At 41.5% G+C, this 26,920-nt stretch overlaps 1 protein-coding gene across 1 annotated transcript; it reads left to right on the top strand.

The window, feature by feature from the left end:
• The first annotated feature begins 1,714 nt into the window (after positions 1-1,714).
• On the top strand, positions 1,715-26,339 carry CRCP (CGRP receptor component). The gene is made up of 6 exons (XM_082068231.1): positions 1,715-1,832; positions 4,611-4,647; positions 4,960-5,058; positions 6,172-6,266; positions 16,574-16,631; positions 25,080-26,339. The coding sequence occupies exons 1-6, from the start codon at positions 1,825-1,827 to the stop codon at positions 25,221-25,223; spliced, it is 441 nt and encodes a 146-aa protein (XP_081924357.1). The 5' UTR covers positions 1,715-1,824; the 3' UTR covers positions 25,224-26,339.
• Positions 26,340-26,920: the final 581 nt, after the last annotated feature.

Consider the following 26,920-nt stretch of genomic DNA (forward strand, 5'->3'; position numbering starts at 1 on the left):
TATGGATGGTGTAGCATAACTGTCTAACACGTAAAGAGGAGTAATAAAAGTGAACCGAGCTTATAGAAAAGTTGTATGTAAGGGTAATGAGTTCTCTTAGTTATTTCTTTTCTCACTTGCATGTCAGTAGACCTGTAGTTGGTCCATATATGTATTTACACCCTAACAGGCTGTATGTTTCCATTGGAAAATATATAGGAAGAACATCTCTATTTGAAGAAAAAAAAGCAAGCTGTTGAGAGGGGCATTTGTATTATGGTCATTCTTCCCAGCAGCTGGGGTTGGACGTCATCATCATGGATTACAAAAAAGTATATCAGCAAAGGTCTGGAATGAAAATTTTGGAGAAAAGTTAACGTGAAGATGATAAAATTGTGCTGGGGAAGTGAAATAAACAGGAGATGCAAAGGAGAAAGAAAATTAATATGATGAAGATTCTGAACCCATATGTAAAGAGACCCATGAGAGGCAGGCAAGGGTTAGTAGATTTCTGGAATGAAACTCTGATAGTCTGGAGGTACGGTATTTCCCAATGAAAGCCAGAATTCTTTCCCTTCTTCCCTTTATCCTGACAGGCAGGTTCACGTGCAGCATTTTAAACATGGCAGAGATGTTACAGAGCATTTGCTGTGCCAGTTTTGGCCAATTTACAAGGTCAGTTAATCCTGACATGAAAAAGCACAACATCCATTCCATCCCATCCACCGAGTCAGCCCAGCTGCTGGCAGTCTGCAGGTTGAAGAGCTTTCTCCAGGCTCTTTTTCCTTGGGATTCCATGAAAAACGCTTCTGGAGAATTAATTTGTTTGTTGCCCTCTCTTGGCACTGAAAACTGCTCCTGAAGCGCTGCAGTTTGCTCAAGTTAGTCAGAATTGGTTTAGGATTTGCAACACCCCAAGGAGAAGCAATGTCCCACAAGTGGGTGTGGGCTTTCTTCAGGCTTGATTTTGGGGAAAAATGGGGATTTTGTGCTAGTATTGCAAGCTGGAGGTTGTGAGCACAAGAAGACTTAACACATTTGGTTCTCTAAATTGCTCTTACAGCTCTGCTGCAAACAAGCAGGTAGGTGTATGTGACTCCTTTGGGAGTTAGTGGTGTGTTTGCATATAGACTTTTACCTGAGCTATAATGGCAAAATAAATTAATTAGTGTTCCCCTGACTCTTGGTCTCTGAGGCAAACAATTTTGCTTGTAGCCAACAGGATTTTCAGCTATTTGCACTCAATGACGTCTCTGCAGTTTTCTGGAGAATTAAAAGGGCTCTTGCAAAATTTAGTAGCACGTGGACTAAATGGGGAAGAATCACCGCGATGGCAGGAAGACACGTGTGATGCCGATGAGCTTGATGAGATGTGTACAGGTGCTTTAAAAGACTATAGGAGTGTTACACAACTAGTTCAGCCTTACAGTGGGGGGTTTTTTTGCACGTGACTAGATATTTGGTTTGGGAGGACCTGTACAATTCCCCCTCGTCAGATTTAACAGCAGAGAATCTATTTTTTAGCACATGTTCTAGCACAGTTGCAGTTTTAACATTGAATGTTTTTGTTCGCAGTAGCTACAAGTTGGGGGGCGGAGACAAACCTTTCATCACCAGCATTGGTGGTTCAGTGGTAGAATTCTCGCCTGCCACGCGGGAGGCCCGGGTTCGATTCCCGGCCAATGCAGTTGATATTTTTTTTCCTCCACCTTATTTCTCCTTCCTTTTCCGCTTCCGTCCCGGCCTCCAAAACTTCTAGAGCCGCGGCGTGTTGCGGAGCCGGTGTCTGCGCCTAAGAGGAAGTTCCGCGGCGAGGAAGCGCAGGGCTGTGCCCGGGCGGACAGGATGGAGGTGTAAGGAGCGGCGGGCCGGGCCGCTGCCGCCCGCCCCGAGCTGCGGCCCCGGTGTGGCGGCAGCGGGGGCTCCGGGGCCGGGGTGGGGGAATATTCATGGCCTGTGTGTGGTGGTGGGATACATCTGTATGGGCCTGCCTGCCTGCAGTGTGTGTGGGGGGTTATATCTATATAGGCCTCAATGCAGTGTATGTCTGTATGGTATCCATGCAGTGTATTTGAGTATATCCATATGGGCCTCCCTGCAGTGTGTTTGGGTATTTCTGCATGGGCCTCCATGCAGTGTGTTTGGGTATATCTATATGTGTCTGCCTGCAGTATATATGGGTGTATCTGTATGGGCCTCCATGCAATTCATTTGGGTATTTCTATATGGCCCTCCATGCAATTCATTTGGGTATTTCTATATGACCCTCCATGCAGTGTGTTTGGTGTATCTATATGGCCTCCCTGCAGTCTATTTGCGTCTATCTGTATGGTCCCCATGCAGTGTATTTGGGTATATCTGTATGAGCCCCCCTGCAATATGTTTGGGTATATCTGTATGGGCCTCCCTGCAATATGTTTCGGTATATCTATGCGGGCCTTCATGCAGTGGATTTGGATATATCTATGTGACCTCCCTGAATATATTTGGGTATATCTATACGGCCTCCCTGCAGTGTATTTGGGTATATCTATATGAGCCCCTGTGCAGTGTATTTGGGTATATCTATATGGGCCTGCCTGCAGTGTATGGGGGTTATATTTGGCCTTTAACACCCCTATAACCAGCAGTGTGTTCAGGCATCCTGATGGGAAATTGAGGTTTTTTGTGTTTGCTTTAAAAATCTCACTTTTTGGACAGAAAGTGTCGGGGCTCAGTTTGGGTCCCACTCCCTGTCCCCATCTCCCTTGCCCTCCCTTTCCTGATCTATAGTTCATGTTATCCATGGACGCTTTATTGTCATTAAATCTTCTATACTATTATAATGAGATCTTCTATATGTAAAATCCCAAAGCAGCTAATAAATAGGAAACATCCACTGCATTATGCGTTCGTACTAAATTAGCCTTAACATGAACAGCAGCCTGGTTTAAACATACAGCATATTTTAAGCAGTAGATTTAAAAACATGACGTGTCAGTGATATTTTTGAAGCTACATAGATTTTTTTATGTATATATGAAATGCAGAAGACTTTTTCAATAATACTTTGGATTCATGAGAGTTAAGACTGAAGAAAATTGTACTGCTGCTTTAAGCTCTGCAAAAGTTTCAGTTTATAGTTCTGGTATTTCAGCACAACAAAAATCTTTTGAGGAGCTGAGATTGATTCGCTTGCTATCCATTATTAGAAAAAAATATATAAGTATTTTTCCAAATAATAAAGTGTTGTAGAATTAAAAAGGAAGCAATCATCTTAAATAATTTAACTTCAGATTTCACAGACCTGTTTGCACAGTAGCGTATTTACTCTATATGACCCTTTCACTTATTGAACGGAATAATTCCCTATATAACTATTCTGTAGCATTATTATTTCTAACAAAGAATGTCTTTGATCCATAGGGATTTCTGTAGCAATAGCCTGAATGCAAACATTCTGAAGAATCGCATTTACTTAACACCAAAAGCTATATGGTTTGTAAAACATGAATGAAAACTAATGCGTGTGTGAGCTCACTTGCTGAAGTTTCACTCGAGTCAGCGGAATGGAAGTTGAAGTTCATCTCAGCGTATTTTAGAAGGTCCTTTTCATTTAAAAACAATGATAGAACCTGTGGAAGTTTGTGGACACATGTAACTCGTTTGAAAGTGATGAACGTGACAGTTCTATTCAAACAATTGATGGTGCTTAACAATACATTGTACCTTTTTCTCCCCCCCCCCTTTTTTTTATAAGCTGCTGCACAGACCTGAGAAAAGCCTTTTTTTCCTTTTGTATGGAAACTTTCTGTTGTTGTGGCTACTGACTGCTCAGCAGAACGTGTTGTTCGGGGAATATAGGATGTTCTGCGTCAGGTTTTCTCCTTTATTTAATTTAAAAATATAACATTACAATATCCGGTGGTAATTGAGGTGCGATTAATCTAAATCTGCACTTGAGTGCATTCAGCCTACCAGTGGTGGATAAGGATTTGTGCTTAATTGGAACAGAGTTAGTGGGGAAGTGTTTGGCTGGTGGAAGATAGAAAACTCGCAACCTTTCCCTGCTAATAAAGGAGTGGGCACATAAAGATTCAAAGAATAAATAAAAAGGAAATGTAATAAAGTTGTTTTTTTTCCCTTGGTACAGTATGTCTAATATAGTGCCCTGGCTGTATCTATACACACACATATGTACATGGTGCTAAAATAGTCATTGTATTTTCCTTTTCCATGCTCTTGACTAATAAATAGCGTGTGTAATCTGCATTACTTTCCTCTCAGTCTTCATTCAAGTAAAACTGGAGGCCCAAGGAAATTTGGATTTAGTTTATAAATTTGGGTGAGTGAATGAAATAGGGTGGCTCAGTAAAAGGATTATGTTGTCCAGGTGTATTATGATATGTAGGGCAAATTGCGCAAACTGTACTGTATATTTATGTAATCGTTCTGCTAACAACATGGAAAAATATTTTGTAGAGGTGGCACCAGTTTGATAATTGTAGAATCACCCAAAATAGATTTCTTGGGGATTTTTTTTAATTTTATGAAAATAGTTTCTGTTATTTTAGAGGCTATGTGACTCAACAAAGAAAACTCTAAACAGTTTCATTTGGAACATAAATAATCGTTTTCATTTTTCCTTTTAGAAAAGATGCAAACGCCGCATTGCTGAGTAACTTTGAGGTAAGTTTGTCTGTGTCCCGGTTTTAAAGCAGCGGCTCACAGTTGTAATCAATCACTCGTGTACTTCTTTGGAAGCTGGAAATTGCCAGTGGCAATCGGCAAGACCCGTATGTGATTTTCATACCCCACAATTTACATACCTGGTCATCATTCTGGTGCCAAAACATTTTAATTTCAATTGCAGGTGCATTCACCAAAGAAGCCACAATGATTTTTGTTGTTTGCTTCACAGGATTTTGCATTGCTCATTTATGTTTTCCTACTGTAATATTTCTAAGTGAAATACTCTCGAATGGTATTTTTTGCTCCCAGGTGTTCCAGTTACTTACAGATCTTAAGCAGCAGCGCAAAGAGAGTGGGAAAAACAAACAGAGCTCTGGTCAGCAGAATCTGAACACAATCATGTATGAGGTGAGTAACGCTGTGGAATTCCATTGCAAATTAGCCCAAGCTGGAGCAATTCACATCCTTAGGGCTGTATATTAATAGCTTTGTATCAAATGTCACTTATTAAAAAAAACCCACAGTGACATTTGGGGGTTTTTGCCACTTTTCTGCAGATAGTTTATTCAGGTTGTAGGCTGACTGTGCTGTCAGGGCGGAGACGTGCAGCTGCTCTTATTGAAATCTATCACAAAAAGAATAACCCACCCTGTATTTTAACTGTTTAGTTGTGTGGGTTTTGTTGTTGTTGGGTTTTTTGATTCTGAATATTCTGTCCTTTTAAGACCCGGGGCAGAACTTGCTATCATCAGTTATCTATCAGATGATCCATCAGCAGATGATACCACCTAATCGTAACATTTGGACAGGCTGGAGAGTTGGGCAGGGAAAAATTTAATGAAATATAACAAGAGAAAGTGTAGAGTCTTGTATCTGGGCAGGAACAACCCCAGGTTCCAGTATAAGTTGGGGAATGACCTGTTAGAGAGCAGCGTAGGGGAAAGGGACCTGGGGGTCCTGGTGGACAGCAGGATGACCATGAGCCAGCACTGGGCCCTTGTGGCCAGGAAGCCAATGGTACCTGGGGTGGGTTAGAAGGGAGTGGTCAGTAGGTCAGAGAGGTTCTCCTGCCCCTCTACTCTGCCCTGGTGAGACCACACCTGGAATATTGTGTCCAGTTGTGGCCCCTCAGTTCCAGCAGGACAGGGAACTGCTGGAGAGAGTCCAGCGCAGGGCAACAAAGATGCTGAAGGGAGTGGAGCATCTCCCGTGTGAGGAAAGGCTGAGGGAGCTGGGGCTCTGGCGCTGGACAAGAGGAGACTGAGGGGTGACCTCATTAATGTTTACAGATATCTAAAGGGTGAGTGTCAGGAGGATGGAGCCAGGCTCTTCTGGGTGACTTCCAATGATAGGACGAGGGGTAATGGGTTCAAACTGGAACACAAGAGGTTCCACTTAAATTTGAGAAGAATCTGAGTAATTTTTAGAAGGAGACTTTTCCAAACTGACTTGTTTCATACACAACTGGTAAAGCAAATAGTAACTGTGAAATAATGTGTACTGCCTTCCTATCCCTTGCAGACACTGAAGTACATTTCAAAAACACCCTGTAGGTACCAGAGTCCTGAGACCGTGAGAGATTTCCTCATCGCAATGAAAGGCCATAAACTAACCAAGTAAGTAGAGATGTGCCTTTGAGTAAAAATAGAAGCTCATGGAAATGTTGAAAAACTCATCCCCATGTAACAGTGTGATAATCTGTCTGGTTTTTATTAATGTATTCCAAGTATTTTCTGCCATTATTTAAATACTCATCTAGACATCATCTCCCTTGCTCATTAACGCATGTATGGACGAGAATTTCCTTAAGTGGGCCTGTGTTTTCCAATATATTTCTCAAGCAGATTCTTGTCAGTATTTCAGTGTTTTTCACATGGTCCAAGTGCAAGTTCGTAAATGTTTTCTGAGGAAGAAACTGTAAGTTGGAATTGGGTTTTGAACAGAGTAAGACAACTGCAAAAAAACCCAACCTAGCCTTGCTTTATTGTGTCTCTACAACTTTACTTTTAATTAATATCTTTGGCACCTGGTAAAGAACTGGCCTGCACCACATTTGCCACATGCTTTACAGAATAAGAAATGGAATTGCTTAGTGTGGTCCCGGCACTTTCGCTTCTTTTCCATTCAGACACTTCAAGCGAGAAGTATCGGAGCCCATCTGGCAGCCTCTTCTCACCAAAACCTGGGAAGCGTATGTTGTGCAATTGCTATATAATGCACTTTATGTTAAACCACTTAAAATAATAATGCCTCCAAGGAAATTTTGAACTGCACTTTGGTTCATAACCAAGATAATTTCAACACTGCTCCGCTGTTAAATAAATTAAAAACTAAAGGCTTTAATAATTTCCTTTCTGTGGGATGAAGGGGCTATTTATTTAAAAGGCTTCACTAGAGATTTTGTTCCACTCGGTTGGTTGAGAGCTTTCCTCCCCTTTGAGAGGAAGGAACCTGTGATGTTTGCTCTCCAGGACCTTTCTTACATGATCTCTCTGTAATGACCTTTCCTCCCACGAAGAGTAATGAACTCCAGAGTGTGTCTGTGCTGCTTCCTTACTAGGTAAGGCATTCAGAGATGTGCTCTCTCCCCTCATCTCCGGCTGGTGATAACGCTGTCTCAGCTGCTAACAGCTTTCTGAGGGTGGATGATGTGATTTGAGATACACGTTAGTTGGTGTCTGTCCTCAGTGAGGACACAGCAACGTTTTCTGTTTTCTCGTTGCAAGAGGAGCAGAGGTTCTGGTTAAAAGACACGACTGGTCAGAAACACCCACTCATCTTTAAACCTCGGCTGTTGAAATTCCATGTCATGACTCTGCCTCTAATCAATGAGGAAACAAATAAGCAGTGTGTTTGTACTGTTAATTAGGCTCAGTGACATCTAACACAAGGACTTCAGGGCTTTGAATATAAGAAGGATTTTCAGATACATCTAAAAACCTGGTGGTGGTGGTTGGTGAGGAGCGTTCCCTGCTCAGGCTGTTATTGCAGCACACGAGCACTAGGTTGTGCTGCTGTATGTGAGAATTTCAAGGTAGTAAAGAACAGACACCAACAAGAGAAGCACCCAGAATTGAGGCACATTCAAAGAGTGGAACTTTTAATCAAGTGAATTCCCATTTTTCCTGCTCTCCTGCTACGAACTCGCAGTACTGACCATGCAGAATGTGTTGCTCATCAGTCTGCATACGGTGTCCAAAAATGTTCTGGCTGTAGTTACAGAACCGATAGTGTTGTGCTGGCAAATGGTGCGGTTCCTGGAAAATCTTTTCTTTGTTATTGCTCATATTTGCCACTCAAAATACCAGGTTAACAGACCAGCATACGTTTTCCGCTGATAGCCATCCATTTTGTGATGGCTTTTTCTCTTTAGTGTTACAGGCAGAACTAAATCGTGTTTCCTAAAGGGCAAATTAAAAAACAAAAACAAACAACACAACTTAAACCTTTCATGGTAATTTCAGGTAGCTGCTTTGCTAAACGGAGCAAATTCAAAGGCATTTAAACATGTATCTCACTGATACAGTCAGTAAAATATGGCAGGTTCCAGTATAAGTTGGGGAATGACCTGTTAGAGAGCAGCGTGGGGGAAAGGGACCTGGGGGTCCTGGTGGACAGCAGGGTGACCATGAGCCAGCACTGGGCCCTTGTGGCCAGGAAGCCAATGGTACCTGGGGTGGGTTAGAAGGGGGGTGGTCAGTAGGTCAGAGAGGTTCTCCTGCCCCTCTACTCTGCCCTGGTGAGACCACACCTGGAATCTTGTGTCCAGTTGTGGCCCCTCAGTTCCAGAAGGACAGGGAACTGCTGGAGAGAGTCCAGCACAGGGCAACAAAGATGCTGAAGGGAGTGGAGCATCTCCCGTGTGAGGAAAGGCTGAGGGAGCTGGGGCTCTGGAGCTGGACAAGAGGAGACTGAGGGGTGACCTCATTAATGTTTACAGATATCTAAAGGGTGAGTGTCAGGAGGATGGAGCCAGGCTCTTCTTGGTGACAACCAATGATAGGACAAGGGGTAATGGGTTCAAACTGGAACACAAAAGGTTCCACTTAAATTTTAGAAGAAACTTCTTCACGGTGAGGGTGGCAGAGCCTGGCCCAGGCTGCCCAGGGAGGTTGTGGAGTCTCCTTCTCTGCAGACATTCCAACCCGCCTGGACACCTTCCTGTGTAACCTCATCTGGGTGTTCCTGCTCCATGGGGGGATTGCACTGGATGAGCTTTCGAGGTCCCTTCCAACCCCTGACATTCTGTGAAAGCACAGTTTGTTTATCTTTTTCAGTTGTTTTGATAAAATTCAAACTCTAGAACTGAGGGGGTTTATTTTAGTGAAAAACTGTGAACTGACAGAGTAGTGAATTTTATTATTACCTTGTTGAGGCCTCAAGCTTTGGCTAACGCTGCAGTACAGTAAGCCGTGTTGTACTTGGAAGTACAGTATGCCACTAGCAGCTAATTTTCCAGTTTTAGTCCCTGGAATGGCTTCATATTTTGTAAGCCACTGTGAACAGCGTGGCAGGAAAAGAATATTTATTAAGCTGTAATTGCAGTGAAATGAAAATTGGCTCTGCTTGTACTTCTTCCTGTTCCCAATAGTGTATCTTAGATCTGATTTTGGAATAATCAAATTTGCAATCACTGCATATTATTATAATTTTTTAAATTGGATATAAGCATTGCCCCTTTCTGTCTTTAAATCAACACATTCGTGGAAGTGTTGAGCTGAAAATTAGTAGTACTTTTCAAAAGTATTTTCCTTCATTGTTGCCAAGAAGCACAACAAATATAAACCTCAGCAATATTAGAGGCTGAGTGATTTACTTTGTAATTTTTGTCTCCTCCAGAACGTTCAAAGTGAACATTCAACACCAAAGTCAGGCTGGTGCTAGTTTAACAACAGCATCATTTAATAGTCTTCACAAAGACTATTGTGTTTCCCTCTGAGTTGATTTGAAATTAACCTTTTGGTCTGGAGCAGCGTTGCTCGATTATTTTCTCTTTTCTTTGCGTTCAGATATGACTTGCAGCCCTCAGGTTCCATCCTGCACAAACGCAGCGATGCTGCAGCGCAGCCAGAGCCCCCGGTACGTCCGCACCGACCGCTGCTCAGAGGCTGCTGCTGCCATCGCACCGACCGCGGCTCAGAGGCTGCTCAGCCGGCGGCCAAATCCTGCGATGGGCGTTCAGACAGCGTTTCACGTGAGCTGCCGCGCTCCATTCAGGACCGTAGGGTTTGACTCTTAAATATTTCCAGCCAGTGGTATAACACACTGTTGCGTATACCGCCATTTATGATTTCTTCTAGCAACTACAAAACGTACATTCCCGAGGGTAAATTTCTCTCTGCACAATCACACAGGGTTTAGGCTTTTTTCTTTTTAACCCTGTGTGCTGCATCTTGGCACTAATACTGTTTTTCCCCATGCCTATAGATCTCTTACTAGAGAAACAACACACACATGTGCATATATTTACATACAGTCTAGTTCAGTAGCCAGTGGGCAATATCAAGACACATAATACGGTGTTGGTTAAAATATAAATGCTGCAAATATTTGGCTTGCTGCTGACAGAATAGGATACATTTTGTCTTAATTTGTGCAACACTAACTGGTTTTATTATTTTTTAGAATCTGTGAATTTATCATGCACTTCAGCAATGTCTTGTCTGCTCTGTCTACCCAGATACACAGTGTGATCTTGAACATAAGACGCTGGTGGTTTTTTGGTCTTCTAGAATGTATCTTTTTGATTGTTAAGGGCTACACTAATACAACCTTATATCCTCACGTCCTGCGGTATGTACTCTCCCCTCAAATGTGGACCTCAGACCCCATTTTTTGCCCCATAACCGCATGTTTTTGTCTCCCACAGTCCTAGCTTTGTATATCCCAAAGCCGCTCCACAGGGCTTTGCCCTCAGCTGGAAATGCTGATCTTGGCTCTGGGTCTCAGCTACTGCTGGATGTGGCCTGGACGATTAACTCTGATTAGTGGAATCTTGCTTTTATGTGAGAAAATGGCTTTCAGCTGTCACTCATCTTTTATATCTATTCTTCTCTTGAATGAGCAGCTTTAATGTTCTCAACAGTGTTACTAAAATCCAGACAGTCCAGAGAAAATACAAAGACTTACTTTCCGAGGGCAATTAAGCTGAAAATATTCTTTACCTTCTGTTTGGTTGCACGGGACAAGTTATCCTTTTTATTTAATGAGCCTAAGTGTAAACACGCACACTGTGGGACGTCTAAAGATGGATTCATCTCAGTTGGAAAAAGTTCCTTTTATTTTTCAGATGTAATGGAGCATGAACTAAATTCATGCTCATCATGTCTGTGCCCATGCAAAATACTGCAGTCAGCACTGATACTGGTGCACGCTCAGGTTGCAGAGTTTGCCTTCCTTAGAGCTTATTTCTGATGGAACTGCAGGTATTCAGGTTCTAATTTGTGTACATGCTAGCAAGAAATCTTAGTCTCCAGTGTACACACACTCGTGTCAACAGATTTGTCCAAATGCTTTAAATTACAGTCAATTATCCCTTTGTCATCTCGCAATATCAGAATGGCGTTTGGGTTGATCAGCAAATAACTGGCCAGCTACCAGTTTTCACATGGCAGTTAGTTGGTCATTTCTTCATGTCTTTGGATTCAGTCTCTACAGAAATAAAAGAAATGCATTGCTTAAATCGTAATTATACAATGTTAACCATGTTTAAAGATTATTATTTTTCAGTGTTAATTAGTATTTATAATTTCTAAAGCCCTGTAACGCTACACAAGCACCTTCAGATGAAATGCCTTTTATGTAGCTTTTGGTTTTTTACACCCTGCTGCTAATTCCTTTTTGATGTTCCAAGTCATTTTTCCAGTTGAGAGTTTTGCAGATCAAAAACAGGCATGAAATTTTTTCAGATAACACATTTTAATGACTTACTTGCTAATTATCTCTCATTCTTCTGTACACATTTTAAAAACCGCGAATACTCTGAATGATACCATCTTTGCTGAAGCGATGCTTCTGAGATCCCTTTGTTCTGACTGCAAAATTTCCACCTATTCCCTAATGATTTACAGCAATGTTAATGGCTTATGAGCAAAAAGTCTTTGAGGGGTGACCTTTTTTATCCTGTCCCGTATTTCTTGTCTTCAGGAAACGTGAACAGTTTCACTAACTGATTTAGTCATGATGTATAGTTGGTTTTCATTTAGTTCTATTGCTCCCAGCTCTGCCAGTAAGCTTTCTATAATAAACATGATAGAGCTCTACCTGTTTCAAAATAGGTCTGGATAAATAGAATTTGCATTCTCTAGCACAGGTGTGATAGGTCTTTGGAGGAGGGGGACGTGCTTTAAAAGTAGATATCATCCCAGCTCTCCTGTGAGAGCTGCAAATTTAGATGGCTGGAAACTGAGGCACAGATGTGCTTGGCCAGGGACAATAAGGCGAATAACGCTGACATGTGGACCAGAGCACCAGCGTCTGCGTCTCCATCCCATGCACCAGGTGCCACAGTTTCGCAGCTTTTGAGGGAAAAGCACTAAATCTTTCATACATTCCTTTAGGTGAATTGGCCAGATTTTTGTACACTGAAGATGTTATTTTACCTTTACCCAGCTCTGTTAGGACTTCTTCTATGGCACAGATGTGGTTCGCTACAGTTCTACAAGGAAGGGGTTTTGTCTCTCATTGATTCCTTAAATGACCCGCTCTCCATTTTAATTCTGGTCTAAAGTATTTCAGTACTTGTCTCTCATCAATATTAAGGTTTTATTTCTGTCCTTTTATTACTTACGGCAGTCTAAATGGAAGCAGTTAAGAATACCTTATCTTTTTGGCAGTACACTAGCCAACAGTGATGCTTGCAGTTCAGTGTTAAATCCAGCCACGCTCTTAATAGTCTTGTAAACATCAGGCTGCCAAATAGATGTCAGTGATTAGCATGGGGAAACAAAGGAGATGTATTCACTGCTTCCCACCAGTGGAAACACGTTTGGCTTTTGGTTTTGATTCTCCCAAACTGAAGCACTCTAATACATCTGGCTAACCAAGCTAATTCCCATCCCTTGGTGTCATCTGTTAAATCGCGATATTCAGGATCAAACCCCACACTGCCAAGGGGTTGTTAATGGGGTAAGGGGGAAATATAAACAGTTATTGTGCAGGAGGGAAGAGAAAACAGTCACTGCACTGGGAATTGCCTTTAAATACTGATTAATGCTATAATTGACACAAAGGACCTTCTCCTTAGCATCCTCCTGTATTTTTGCAGCCTGGATGCGCCTTAATCGTCCCCCCTCATGTTTGATGTGGTTCTGTAGAAGCAGAAAAGAGGATTAAAAGGGTAGGGTGGGACCCAAAATGTTTGAGCTCATTTTTTTTAAACAGACATTTTGAACAATTCTGTGGTCAAAATGGAATTTTCTTCTTTTTTTTTTCCTCTCCTTTATAAAATTCCTTATCCCCTTCTCCAATTTTGGAATTTAGGGAGTGAAAGAATAGGTGCATCTGTAAAGTAAGTGTACATTTAATATATTGAATTGTGCATGCTTTTTGGTTATTATATATGAGGATTTCTTGGAGCTTTCCGTTGTGAATTGTTAATGTTTCACAAATGTGTTTTAAAATGGCAGGCTTTCATTTTGAAGTTGAAAATAGTGATTAGAATTATTTTCTAGCATTTTACAAAAGCGATGGCAGAATGGCTCGGAGACAAGGTGGAACAATGGAAAACGTGTCTCTTTGAGCATTTTGGTCTTGTTGCCGGGGGCAGGATCTCAACCCACCCGTCTGCGTGTCACCTCTGCACAGCTGCTTTCTGCTCCTCAGGGCTGTGAATACGCATCCCAAAACCCTCCAGATTAACAAAGCCCAATGGTTGGTATCAGCAAAGCTCTTGTCTGAGCCACAGTCTCCATCACCTTGTTTCCATCGCTAAATCTCTCGCAATCGTGGGCGTTTTAGCTGAAGAGGGTCTCTTAGGTCATCCAATCTGTGCTATTACGGGATTTTTCCTTCAGGAGATATCAGCCAGGAAAATCTGACACTGGTGCTGCTCATTTGGCATATCCAGCGGGTAAATGAAGGGCCTTATTCTCTTTGGCTGTCAGCTCCTGCCTCCTGAAGGGTGAAATTCAGTCTCTTGACACGTACACGGGTGAGCACATGCATGTCATAGCAACACATCGCTCGTCAGGGGCTTCTCCTAAAGAATCACACAGAATCACAGAATGTTTGGGATTGGAAGGGACCTGGAAAGCTCATCCAGTGCAATCCCCCCATGGAGCAGGAACACCCAGATGAGGTTACACAGGAAGGTGTCCAGGCGGGTTGGAATGTCTGCAGAGAAGGAGACTCCACAACCCCCTGGGCAGCCTGGGCCAGGCTCTGCCACCCTCACCATGAAGAACTTTCTTCTCAAATTTAAGTGGAACCTCTTGTGTTCCAGTTTGAACCCATTACCCCTTGTCCTATCATTGGTTGTCACCAAGAAGAGCCTGGCTCCATCCTCCTGACACTCACCCTTTAGACATCTGTAAACATGAATGAGGTCACCCCTCAGTCTCCTCCAGCTCCAGAGCCCCAGCTCCCTCAGCCTTTCCTCACACGGGAGATGCTCCACTCCCTTCAGCATCTTTGTTGCCCTGCGCTGGACTCTCTCCAGCAGTTCCCTGTCCTGCTGGAACTGAGGGGTGTAACCACCTCGCTCTGAACTTCGCCCAGTGAATATACACAAGTGATAAAGCACTGCGGTGTCTGACAGCGCTATAAGCTGTCCCAGGTGTTGGGTTTCAAGGGCAGGCGGTGTTGGAGGCTGTTGGAAGTGAGACGGGGTCTCTGAAATATCTCCTGACACATAGACGTCGCCCCATCGGTTGTAAACGCCTGCATGGGGGAGCTGGGGCTGCGAATTCCAGCGGCCGTCTGCTCCTCAAAGCCACCCACAGCTCCAATAAACCAGGGGGAAACTCTTCAGGAGTAGTTTAAATATGCTTTAAAGAAGCCGTTTAAATAATAAAAAAAATTCTAGGCTTTAATTCTTCAAAACCGTAGCTCGCCGCCGTGTCACAGACTGGGCAATCGTGTGTGTTGACTGTCAGTTCTCACTTTAATGCGTAAATTTGTGCTGCATAAACATAAATGGCTGGTAGGAGAGGCTGTGTGTCAAGTAATAATTATTCAAGATTTTCCCAAATATGCATGTTCAGGTCATTTACTCATGGTATCTATTATTATCACACTGTAATTGCATGTTTTTACTGTAACAGTGCGTTTGTTACTGTTTCATATGCTCTTTTAAGCATCTGTTTTATCTTTGGGAGTGTTGTATTATTGTGCTTTTCTGTTCTAAAACACAAAGATCAGCTCGGATCGTTAGCCATGCTGCTATTATGTGGTCATTGTTAATGTTTTGAGCTTCTGAAATTAATGAAATATGCATTAGTAGCATATTACAGCTGGGTTTTGCTTTGTTTTTAGAATTATTTGTATTTAAGTATGAAGTAAAATTTATAATTTTTGACTGCAGATCTATTGCCTAAATGCTGTGGTTTCAATTTGATGAACGTGCTGCTTTGATCACATATTCCAAAACAACAAAAAAAGATTTTTAAATGTCCATGAATTTTTTTTCCCCTCACGGCCCTTTTTTTCTGTTTTAATGATCAAAGTGTTTTAATGGACATTTGTGAGATCTCGTGATTTCTTGATGAGAAAGTAGAGCTGATGTCTATTTGGTGAAAATATATCCAGAGAAGCAATGAGACTGGGTGAGCTTGATGACGGTTCTGAATGTATCCGGAATTTTGCCACCGGCTTCAGTGGCGCTAAACTGTCTCTAAATATTAAAGCGTTTTGTGTTTAAGTACTAAAACCAGACAAGTCTTCCTGGCTTCTCCCCTGTGTAGCGGAGGAGAATGGAATTGGACTATTAAAAATCCAGATGCAACCCGATTCGTATCTAAGGTCAAACCAGAAGAAGCCTTTATGGATTGAAGTGCTGTTGTGCTAAAGGCTGCAGGGCTGCAAATCAGAATTTATAGAGTCGCTTTCTGTCTGCATTAGAGTGTGGACAGGTAATCAGAAGTGTTGGGATTATTGTAAATCAGTGAATTATCACTTGTCTTTTAAACTGCAATAAGTGACTGTACTTTCACAACTCGGGCACTGATTGAGGGTGGTGAGGGTTGTTTTGGCATTTTCTATATCTTTGCTGCCTTGCTGTTTGTGATCATATGAGTCTTAGTGGGACTGTGCACTGAATCAAGTCAAAAACAAGCCAGGAAAAAGAGGTTTTCTATGTGTCCAGCCCAGCTCAGTCCTCGCCTGGTTTGCTCCGTGGTGCCCAGAAGGTGTAGAAACACAACAGAAAGGTGGATTCACATGGGAACAAGGCTGAAGGTTTCTCTTTGCCCAAAGATGTGTGTGTAAAAGTACAACCTCAGCCCATTGTAATAATGTATGAAAAAAGACATTGGCCTAAAGAATAAACGAGTTATTGCCATTTGGCCGATGGATGGTAACTTGTTAGGTGTGATAGTTGTTCTTGTGGCCGCGTGTTCATAGCAAAGCCATCTGTGATCTTTGACAAGTCATTTAGTGTTTCTGTACAGCATTAAACAAAGCAACAGTGCATGCTAATTAGTGCACTAATTAATTAATGTACAGTAATGATCTAAGCACTTCTGCCTTGCTACCTTAGACTAGGGGTGGCAACAGCAGTATGTCTAAACACACTAGAAAGTATTGTATTTAAAATACCCAAATTATCTTGGCCATTAAACCTCACTGCAAACCCACTCAGAATTATTCCTGGCAGTGGCGTTTCATGCCTAAGTTATCAGGAATGTATTTGCATCTTACCAGTCATTTGAGGGGATCCTCAAATTATATAGTAACACAGGTTGGTTTACATTTTGCTTTCAAACAGGGCAGAAAAGCTCCAGTTGCTGAACCACCGGCCTGTGACAGCAGTTGAAATACAGCTGGTAAGTAAGAATCCTCCTGACTGTCCAAAGCTTAAATGAAAACAGCTTTAACCTTGAAGATCAATTGAATAATTGCTTTCTCATGGTCAGTGATTGAATGTTTCCCTTTATGTACGTCTTTACATTCATGGTTTCAAATCCACTCTGCTTCCTGAGGCCTCCTTAGAGACTTGCCTGTCTTTTTCTCAGCCAGATTCTCCACCTCTGTTTGCTGCAGCGTCACATACTGAAAATGCCCCTTGCAGTCATGAAGGGTTACTTACAGTATTGCAACTAAATCTATTTAACCTGAGACTTTTTGCTGCTGCTCTGTGATCAAGCACTTCGCTTTTTGACAGCTGTGATGACACGGTTGTTTGGATGGCAGGGTTTTGTGTTATAGTAAAACCAAACGTGCTAAAAAGCAATGAGTATTGACTGATGGGGAATTCTGAGCTGTGGCACAGAGTGAGAAATGGTTATAAACGGACTTTCTGATGGAAAGTAGCCATTGTCAATCTGTTAAGCGTAAGTCTGGTGTAAAGAGGGATTGTCACTAAATAGAAGTAGATGGTTATATACTCTGAAGTGTATCTCCTTAGAAACACAAAATCCTGTGGTAATAAAGAGATTATTATAATAAGGATATTGTTTTAATAAAGATCTCTTACATTGAGAACATCTGTTTACAATCTTATCCTGAAACCAAACTATGTAGTAACAGTATCGTATTTTGCAGCAAAAATGGGAAGGATTAAAGAGGTACCAGTAGGACTATGTTTTATTTCATAGCCAAGGAGTAGACATAGAAATGCTGAAGGCGTCTCATAAAATGCTTCTAGCTGAGGAACTGATCCTGTGTTTTGTGATTGAAGAGATCAGGGTCAGTCATCAACCCAGGCAAGAGCATTAAGGCTTCAATGGGTTTTGCTTAGCAAGTTATTCATAAGCGATGAGGTAGATCCTGTCTCATACCTTTGTTAGCTTCATGTGCTTAGACACAGATTTATTACATTCACATGTAGGCCTTATATGGTCTTTCTTTCCCTTTTCTTCTTCAAATGCAATCATCTTTTGCTGCTTTCAGGTGACTGTGGTTTTGGCTGTCTTATCCCTTCTCCCCTCATTATCTTCCCTAGTTCCTCATTACCTTACCTATCCATAAAATACTGAACATAGTTTTGTGCCCTGTGTCACATTTATAGTAACATTAAAGGCAAGTATAAGAAATTTTGGCCTTTATATTGGAAGTCAGGTTTCTGTAGTGAGCATAGCAATTTGGCTATTCCAAGGTTTGCAGTGTCAAAGTTCGATAAAACTCATTGCTAAAACTTACAGAATGCAGGTAAGTGATTTGAGTTCCGTGTCAGCCCATTATTGACATGTAACCCTTCTCTAATGAGCAAAAGCAACTTGTGGAAAATGTAATATTCATACACTTGGGGAACAGCCTGAATTTGTATCATTGTGGAAGTATTGGGGATGCAGGTACTTCTGTTACATTGCAATACCCCTGTAATTCCCAGGGTAAGTTTCTCCAAAACTGGTATGACAGTAAACTAGGTTGACTGGATTGTTAACACTGTGTTAAATTGAGCTTCCTCAAAATTGCAGCACATTTACTCTTCCATCAAAGCACATCAAAGTCTTTTGAGCTCAATAGCTGCTAGGAAACTAAGGGCCATTTTTGTTAGTGGAATACAGAGATCAGGAGCTGTGGTAAGGAAATGATTTTGCTGTTCGATTGCTGTCTTGAATAATTTTGTTTCTGGTGAGGACATGGGAAAGAGATTATAGCAGCGCGACGTCTTTGAACACACAAAACCTCTGTCATCTCTGCGCATCTTTGGGTATAAAACGCTGCAGAACCATGGAGGGTACCAGCATTTTCTTCCTTGATGTCGGGAGGAGAAGATTACCCGTACGGGGATTTCATGCAGACAGGTCAATGCACTGCAGGTGGTGGATGAGACAACTGCAGAGAATGAATGCTGGGTCTGGAATTGCCATCATTCTCTTCTCTTTGAACTTGGCCCTGCCACTTCACAGCTCTGAGTCACTCCTGCAATGGAAATCGCAAAGAAATGGTGATGAAAACGTCTCACCACTTCATCTAATGTAGGCATTTATTTTTTAAAAAAGCAGCTTTAAACAAAACACCAAACGAGACAGATTCTCCATCTCTCTCACTTGCTCAAATAGTTCTGACATCGCAAACTTTCATTCAATGCTGCATGTCCATGGGATCGAGTCAGATTTACCTGATAGGCTTTTAATAGCTGATGCAAGAGGGTATTTACTGCTGCTTCTTGCTTTTTTGCCTGTCCAGCTTTTTGGGTTTTTTATTTTCCTTCTATAAAATTCCCTGTCCTTAGTTATATGCAAAAAATAAATCCATTCTGATAAAATTGCATTTAAGCTAAAAAGCCAATTTATGTTGTGATGTTTTTGATCTCAAGTTCTTTTGTAAGTCTTTTTGCATAAATTGCTGTATTGTTCACATTTGTCTTTTGTGGATTGTGTGACAGGATTTATTTTGAAACAACAATAGCAAGAAAAGGAGCATGAAATTCCAATTCATATCCCACGGGGTAAAACACTACACATTGCGGCGATCTTGACCTCCTGGTTTAATCTTTAACATCTGTTGTTGCTGGCTCGGTGATTCACAGGATCACAGAATGTTAGGGATTGGAAGGGACCTCAAAAGATCACAACCTTTGTAGACAATGCTAAAGCAATCACTGACATTTCAGCTCACTTTTTCATTACATTGCTTAAATCCTCCTATAGCCATAACACTGCAGGATCATCACAACCATCTCACAACCAGGGCCTGTGATTGTGAGGCTGCTCTCACGAAGGGGGAAAAGAAGACACTGATGTTGCTCTAAACCTGACTGGTCCAGCTCGAATTAATGCTGAACCGTGATGCGTTTGAAGATAAAGCATCATCTCTTCTAATGAACAAATCGCTCCACATTCTCCTCTCTGAGATTTTCATTCTGTGCTTTTTAAACCTGGATTTCCATCTCGGAATGCTTTGTACTTTGTGATATACGCCCTGCTTAACCAGCCTGGTAGTTTGTCTTTTCTTGTTGAATAGAAAATGATCATGTGAAATATCCTGCTAGAAAATGGATCTTATTAGAGGATTTAAACATTTTAATTTCTCAACAATCTATTTTGCTTCCCTCTTTGCATACTTGGTTAATTATCTCTGAGGGACATTAATCCAATCATTCACTCTTTAACTTTATTTCTTTTTTATGTGCTTTTTTCTATTAGCATGTTAATGCCGAACAATTTCAAATTACCGCTCAAAGGAGGAAATAGCAGTTATTTTCTCATAAAATATGTTACCTCCTACACTGCAGTTAAATTATGTGCTTGATAGCTTTGGAAGCCACCAGAACCCCCCCTTTTTTTTTTTTGCTATATTTTACTGATCATTTTTTAAATAGAATTATTTGCTTATTATTCAAATAAACAATAGCGTTTAACCCACAGATTGTTCTGTTCTGTGACGCTGAGGTTTGTTACCCATCATATATTACTTATCCTTGAGATGGTTTCTTAGCTTTTTCAGATCTTTTTAGAGTTGCTCAGTGTGGTTTTCTTTATTCTTCAACACTGGCAGCGTATTGTGTTGTCTCAGGAGGCGAAATGAAATAAGCATTAGTCTGAAAGCATAAAAGCAGCACAGAGAGGATGATGAATCTCTTATACTTTGCTTTTACTTGGGTAAGCGGGGAAGAAAAGAGATGGTTATAGTTAGTGAGAGCATGTTCCTAAAATGTTTGTCCTTGTTTCACCCATATAAAAATCGAGACAAGTATGCATGTATACGTGTGTGTGTGTGTGTGTGTGTGTGTGTGTGTGTGTGTGTGTGTGTGTGTGTGTTCATGTTTTGTGCTTACATGTGTACATGGCACTATGAACGTACTGACTTACAGATCTATTTTATGAATAATCGCTTTACTCTTTGAAGTTCTCTTGATAGTCAGGCTGTTAGTTTCTGGTTTACCTTCTCCATAAATAAAACCTTTAAAAGCTTCTGAAAATACTTTCTGCCATGAGAATTTCTCGACAGGTTTCTAAGTGACTTACCGCTTAATGTTATTCTATTATTACGTTCCGATTTGGTAATTACGGTTGTTTTATTCCTCTGAGAAATTCATATATAGCGCTCCATCTATAAAAGCTGCTCTGAAATGTGTGGCTGGGAAAGGCTGCATGGCAATAGAATATTCCACACACGCTTTTGTTTAATAAGCCCCGTTCCTGGTAGCGGTTCCGGTACTGGGAAGGCACCTGCTAGTGTTTAATTCTGCAGTTGATGAGCGATTTGTCTGTTCTCTTGTAGGCAGAGTCAGTGATGGATGTCGGATGCACGGTTCATTTTGCTGTTAGAAAGCCCACGCGTTGATGTGTCTGGAGAGGCAGAACAGCACTGGCATCCTTTGCTTGACATACTCTCCATTTAGTACGTTTGCTTCATTTTAAGCTTTAAGTCAGTTATGTTAGTTAGACCTCTTGAGCGCTTGAAATTAAGTCAATACATAAGCTGTGGCTTAATGATTGTAGCTCCAAAGCGCTTGAGAAGGTGAAGAATTGGTTATTAGACTTGGAATAAAGGTGGCATTGCTTTCAGAGCTGAGCAGCACAGTGGATTCGGCTGCCTTCTGATTATTTCCTATATATTCCACAGTTCTAAAGGTGTGGCTGTTTTTATCAATAAGAAGGAACTCTAGGTACTGAGGCTTGAAAGGTATTTTATTCAGCTGTAAGGATTTTATACCAATTAAGTTACCAAATAACAATCGGCGGCTTCCTTCCTTGATTCCTTCTTTATAGGTGATATTGTCTAGAGGGGAAATTAAATGTAATGTGAATATTGCTTAGTGTGTGCGTATATTGCGATGAGAGTTTAAAAACTAACTCTTACTGATTGGGGCGAAATCAAAGTTATTATTGAGGCCTGACCTGACTGAATTGACCTTGACCATGTAGTTGCATTTCATAGAAAACACATACTGTATATATGTATGAGTGACAGAATATGCTACAACTTTTGCTGCAAAAACACTGTTGTTATTTCGCTGTGGTATAGAGTTGAATGCTGAGAAGCAGTAATGACTAGGGAATTATTTATTACCAGCAGCGGCACAGCTGACATGACTTACTGCTCATTTCAGTGAAATCCTTGCTCTCGGCCCTGAGAAGGAGACATCCTTGTCTCGCTGCACATCAGGGTGCTTTTTATCTACAAATTGTGTTACTGGAACATTGGCCAATTTTGTTACTTGCACAAACCCCTGAATATTGAAAATACACAGTTCGGCGGGGGTTTGGTCGATGATATCTACGCTTTGCACATGGCGTCATCTGTGAGGATGATGTGTTTCCATTGGGCGTGTGTGGCACTGCCAACATAAACATCTTATGTCCTACGCTGATTAAAAACGTTTGCATTTTTATTTTCCTTAGTATAAACTTTGCATTCCTGAGTGCGTATGGTTTGAATCTTTTGCTTGAGCTGTTTCAGCCAGTTGCAAGTTAGAGCTTAGCAAGAATTTTCATAGGTGTTTCTTCATATATTTGTGAAATTGTTGCTGGAAAAGTAGGCACTTGAATACAATTGTTTCTTTTTGCCTCTTAGGCTTTTTCGTACACATAATTTCTCTTCTGAGCATCATAACGTAATTTCCTAGTGCTGTCAGTATCAAAGGTATTTTGTCTTATAGCTCAAAGCCAGAAGACTCTGCGAACATGTGTTGGATCTAGAATGAGCCTCTGAGTGACCTCGTTTCCCTTGATACGTTTTCCTTTAGGAGAGTTTCATTTGTTACTTAATTTACATGCCCTCTGTGCTTCATTTTGGATTTTTCCTGTCGGCATGCTGCTTTGCTGCTTCCTAATTGCTGATGTTTTCATAAGCTGCTGCTCGGGCTGTTTCTCTGAAGAGTGAAAAGAATTGATTTTTACAGTTTATGCTTTTGATCCTTTGAACTCCTGAATAGTATCACAGCAAAATAACGCTGAAGCATTAACTTTTGAATAATAAGCTGTTCATCCAGGGAGGGTGCAACGTCCCGGAGGCACCAAGAGGTGAGCCCTTGATGAATTTGCTGCTGTGGTTTAAGGGATTGCCCCTTCCCTCTGGCAGAGACCACAGATCTGTCAACAGAAGGGAATTTGGAGCTGCAATACCCACTCCTCAGCACAGTGTCCAGCACCTTTCTTTAAAGACGCTTTCCTCAACAGTTTAACGAGGCATCAGTTACAGCATCTGAAACATGAGAGGCTATTTTCTGTCATCATCTTTCTGGTAAAGCGTGATTTCTTGAGCTGCTGGAGCAGTCACCAGAGCTCGTCTGTTGATGTCCCAAGGGGTATCTGCAGTTTGTTTGTCCTGCAGGCTCCTGCATTCGGCCAGCACAAACCACATCACTGTGGTGGTTCATACTGGGAGCTGGGGCTTTGCTCCTTCAACACTCAGGAGCACGTAAGGAGTGTTAGACGCTTGCGTAAGTATTTTCTGCCTTAAATGCAGAAGTTGAGAAGAGTTGGTGCTGATCTAGAAATCAGAAGTCACTCTTTTATCTGTTTCATTTCTGATCAAATCCTTCTGTTTAACTTTGGGTACTTTAAGGAAGTACCTAAAGGAGAAAGTGGTTGGAGATGAAAGGACAAGGGATAAAATTTAAATGGAGAAGAGAGGCAGGCTTCATGTGATCCAATAAATCAAACCTAAACCAGGCACGGTGCCATTTTCCTGAAGATCGAAGAGCAGCGGGATGGTAACAAATGTCAGAGGTGTTGGCCGCTGAGAGATAAATCATTCTGCCCTGGGTGATATTGCCTGTCCAAAGGATGGGGGCTTTTTCCTTGTACGGTTCCTGCTGCTGTGGGGCTGTAACCTTTAAGGTTCAATGTAACAGTAATTAATAACACTAAAATCCAATCCAAAAACAAGGCTGATAATGCGCTACAAAACTTAATAGTGTAGGTCATCTGTAGAGTAATGGCTTTGTCAGCACTATTGGCAGCAAAGAGGGTACGTATGCGCATGTTGATGCTCCAAGGGACGCTGGTCAACCTACTGAGTTGGTCACCTCTGGAATGGACTCCAGAAGACAATTATCTGATCCCACTTCAGCAGCTGCAGCGGTTGCCAACACAGAAGGGTAACGTTGGGAGGATTTTTAGTGTATTTTAACTGGTGCAGCAGAGCGGCTGGTGGTAATGAGAGCCAGGGCTGATTTTAGAGCCAAGGTCCCACGGTAGCTGTTGAGCTAAGTGCATTTGGAAAGTCACGCTGCAGAGAATATCGTCCTTTGATCAGGACGGTCCCCAGAAACTGTCATTTGCAAATGGATGTTCACTGTCTGCCTTTTGCTACATGAGTGGATGCGAGCGCGCTCGCTTTCCTCTCGTCAAGGATCTGTGGGTAATGGCTGATGAAAGATGATCGGATTGTGCAAAGAGGGCTCGTAGGACATTGAAGGAGAAAAAGAAAGTTAATTCGATATACCACTCTGCCTTTAGAAGATGCATCTGAATCGCTGACAATTGATAGCTAGAACTGATTAAACCTGTGTTGACTTGCAACCATAATTAATATAAATCACTGCTCTTCAAAGGACGTTTTAAAGCACTTTGGATAAAAAAGAAAATCTCAAACCCCGCAATCCTAATTGGTTTCATTTGCGTTTGAAGAGTTCATTTGACTTGCTTTTCCAGCGTTCTGACAAGCTTTTCCTTTTAACAGCTGCCTATAAATTAGGGCAGTTGTTTTTATGGTAGCAGTGATATAAGAGTTCCCACAGCTCCACAGTTAGAGCAGGTCCCTAATTAATCGTACAGAATTTTATTGTTAATGCGTGACAGCAGGTTTTGTGTTGCTCAGAGCTTTTACATGCCTTTATATTCAGGAATGTCACAATCTAAGTTAATTCCACTAACATATGGCTGCTGTAGGATTAGGTGCTTTCTTTTATGGCCTGCTTGCTTCTACTCTGGGTGCTGGGTAAGATACAGAGGTTCAAGTAACCACTTTCGGGTTTTCTTATTTCAGTTCCCACATGAAAGCACAGGAACTTAGGAATATAGCTCTGGAAAGCAGGTCTGTGGGGGGCTTAACAGAAGGCCCGGCTCAAGCTGGAGATTGAGAGAGGCTGTAGGAGAAAGCAGGGAGGAAATCCTGTGCCAAGCATGGTGTTCTCCTTGTTATAAAGAAAGCAGCGTCTCGTTCTAGAGTACCAATGTCATGGTTAACAATGGATCTCTTATATATTTTTTTAAGTATTGCAAGAATTCCCCTTTGTAAAATGCTTTTGTAATGAGCTCAGACGATGCCTTGCATCCATTGAAATGAGTATTTCCCGATGAGTTGAGTCCTTCTGTTTGGGGTTGAGGAAGGAAGTGTGGGTTTAATGATTACATTGGATTGTTTTTGACCTGCAGATGGTAGAAGAAAGCGAGGAAAGACTAACGGAAGAGCAGATCGAGTCTCTACTCCAGACGGTCACCAGCATTCTGCCAGGGGATCCAGAGGAACAGCAGAGAGACTCAGAAATGGCAACAGAAGACAAAGGTGACCAAGCGTAGGAGGCATCTAGACCAAAGCTGGCAACAATTTCAACAGAGAAGAATCTGCTATTATTTTTCTGGTTTGTTTTGTTTTACTTGATACCAGTTTAATCTGGTATTGGAGATCCTTGTAAAATATGTTACAATTTTTATTACTCAGAGGTGATGAGGGAAACAATTGTTCACAAGAAAGCACGGAAAAGGACGCTATTGTTTTGGCATTTTGTCCTAAATGGGGATGGTAGTAACTGAGTTCATAATGCAGCACTCTGAGAAATGGGTCACAGAATCTGAAGCTTTTGTATTTTTTCCACTACCCATATAACAGCTGTACGTTTGAATAGGCTTATATACAGCTGGCAAGGTTTTAATTATCACAGCAGTGCTATAATAATAATTTCTTTCATATGCTTTTGAATTGCCCAACTGGTTTTCAGAACACAGTCTGCAATACAAAGGCGGCTCGTGGAGCCATGTGTGAAAAGGGCTGGTTTAGGGGATCAGGGCGTAGAATATTGTACAGGAAACTGCTCAGGATCTGGCCAGACAATTTCTCATGGGTTGTTGGCATCATGGAAATGGAGGATCTGGGGGTCGGGTAACTGTTCTCGGGGTGTCTGACAGTCCGTACTTAATAAAGAGAGATCCCGATCATCAGCTAAATCAACATATTGCCACTGAAATCAGCTGAGTTGGACCAGTTTGCAGCAGCTGAGGCTCTGGACTGGAATGGCAAGGCTCTTAGTAACACAAACAGAAGAAAATGTAGGTGTGGGGTGTATATTTTCCCTAGAACATTTGTTCCAATATTTCTGTGTAGACAGATCAGTCCTGTGAACATGCTGTCGACCGTGGAATAAATGAATGAGTCAGCACTGGAGTCCTGATCTGCTTTAAAAGACTGAGAATCTGTCCTGGTGGAAGCAGATTGTTCTGTGTGCTGAGCTTTTGCCTGGTTAAGGAGTTCAGGATCAAGTATTTAATGTTGAAAGCATCGATGATCTTAATAAATCTTTTGTGTATATATACATAAAATCATGAGGTGCACATGGCACTGGTTTTGTACTGTGACTGCGGGCCATGCTTTTATAATTATTGTAACATACTGGGAATAGAAATAAAGTTTGAAGTACATCTTGGGAGTTTTGTGGCTTATGGACAAGATACAAGACCTTGAATCAGAGTATCTGACTTTCTTTCCTCCACTTCTCTCATGGTTTTGTGTGTTTATGCAAAAAATTTATCCTTTCTGAGCTTTAGTTGTGCCGTGTATGAAAAGGAGTGATAACTTCCAGTGTCTGGGGGATTTGTGATAAGCATTTCCATGGTATTTTAGGCTTCTTTGATGTGTGGAGAGGAAAGGAAATTATTGGAAAGTATATTTGTTGCCTCTTAAAGATAATTTATCTTGGATTAAATGCACTGCAAGGCTGGAGAGTAAAGGTGTGTGTTGACTGGGTAAGTGTAGCATTAGAGGAGGAAAGTCCTTGGTGTTTTTTGTGGTACATCAATATATGTTTTTCTCTCTAAATGTGCAACAAGACAAAACAGGTAAGTAGATCATACCACTGAATGACGTTAGTTTTAAAATTAGCACTTGTGCTCTTTGCAGTCATTGATGTTGTTTGATGTGCTGTGGCCTTGGGCTACGAGTGTTTACATTTTTATCTGTCTTCTTCTAAAATTAAGTCACTGAAGCCAGTTCTAAACTTCTG

Source organism: Streptopelia decaocto, assembly GCF_964273445.1.
Source record: "Streptopelia decaocto genome assembly, chromosome: 18".
Classification (NCBI taxonomy): Eukaryota; Metazoa; Chordata; class Aves; order Columbiformes; family Columbidae; genus Streptopelia; species Streptopelia decaocto.

Coding starts and splice junctions, on each gene's coding strand:
- CRCP (XM_082068231.1), top strand. Junction 5,059..6,171: donor TGAACACAATCATGTATGAG/GTGAGTAACGCT, acceptor TATCCCTTGCAG/ACACTGAAGTACATTTCAAA. Junction 6,267..16,573: donor AAAGGCCATAAACTAACCAA/GTAAGTAGAGAT, acceptor GCTTTCAAACAG/GGCAGAAAAGCTCCAGTTGC.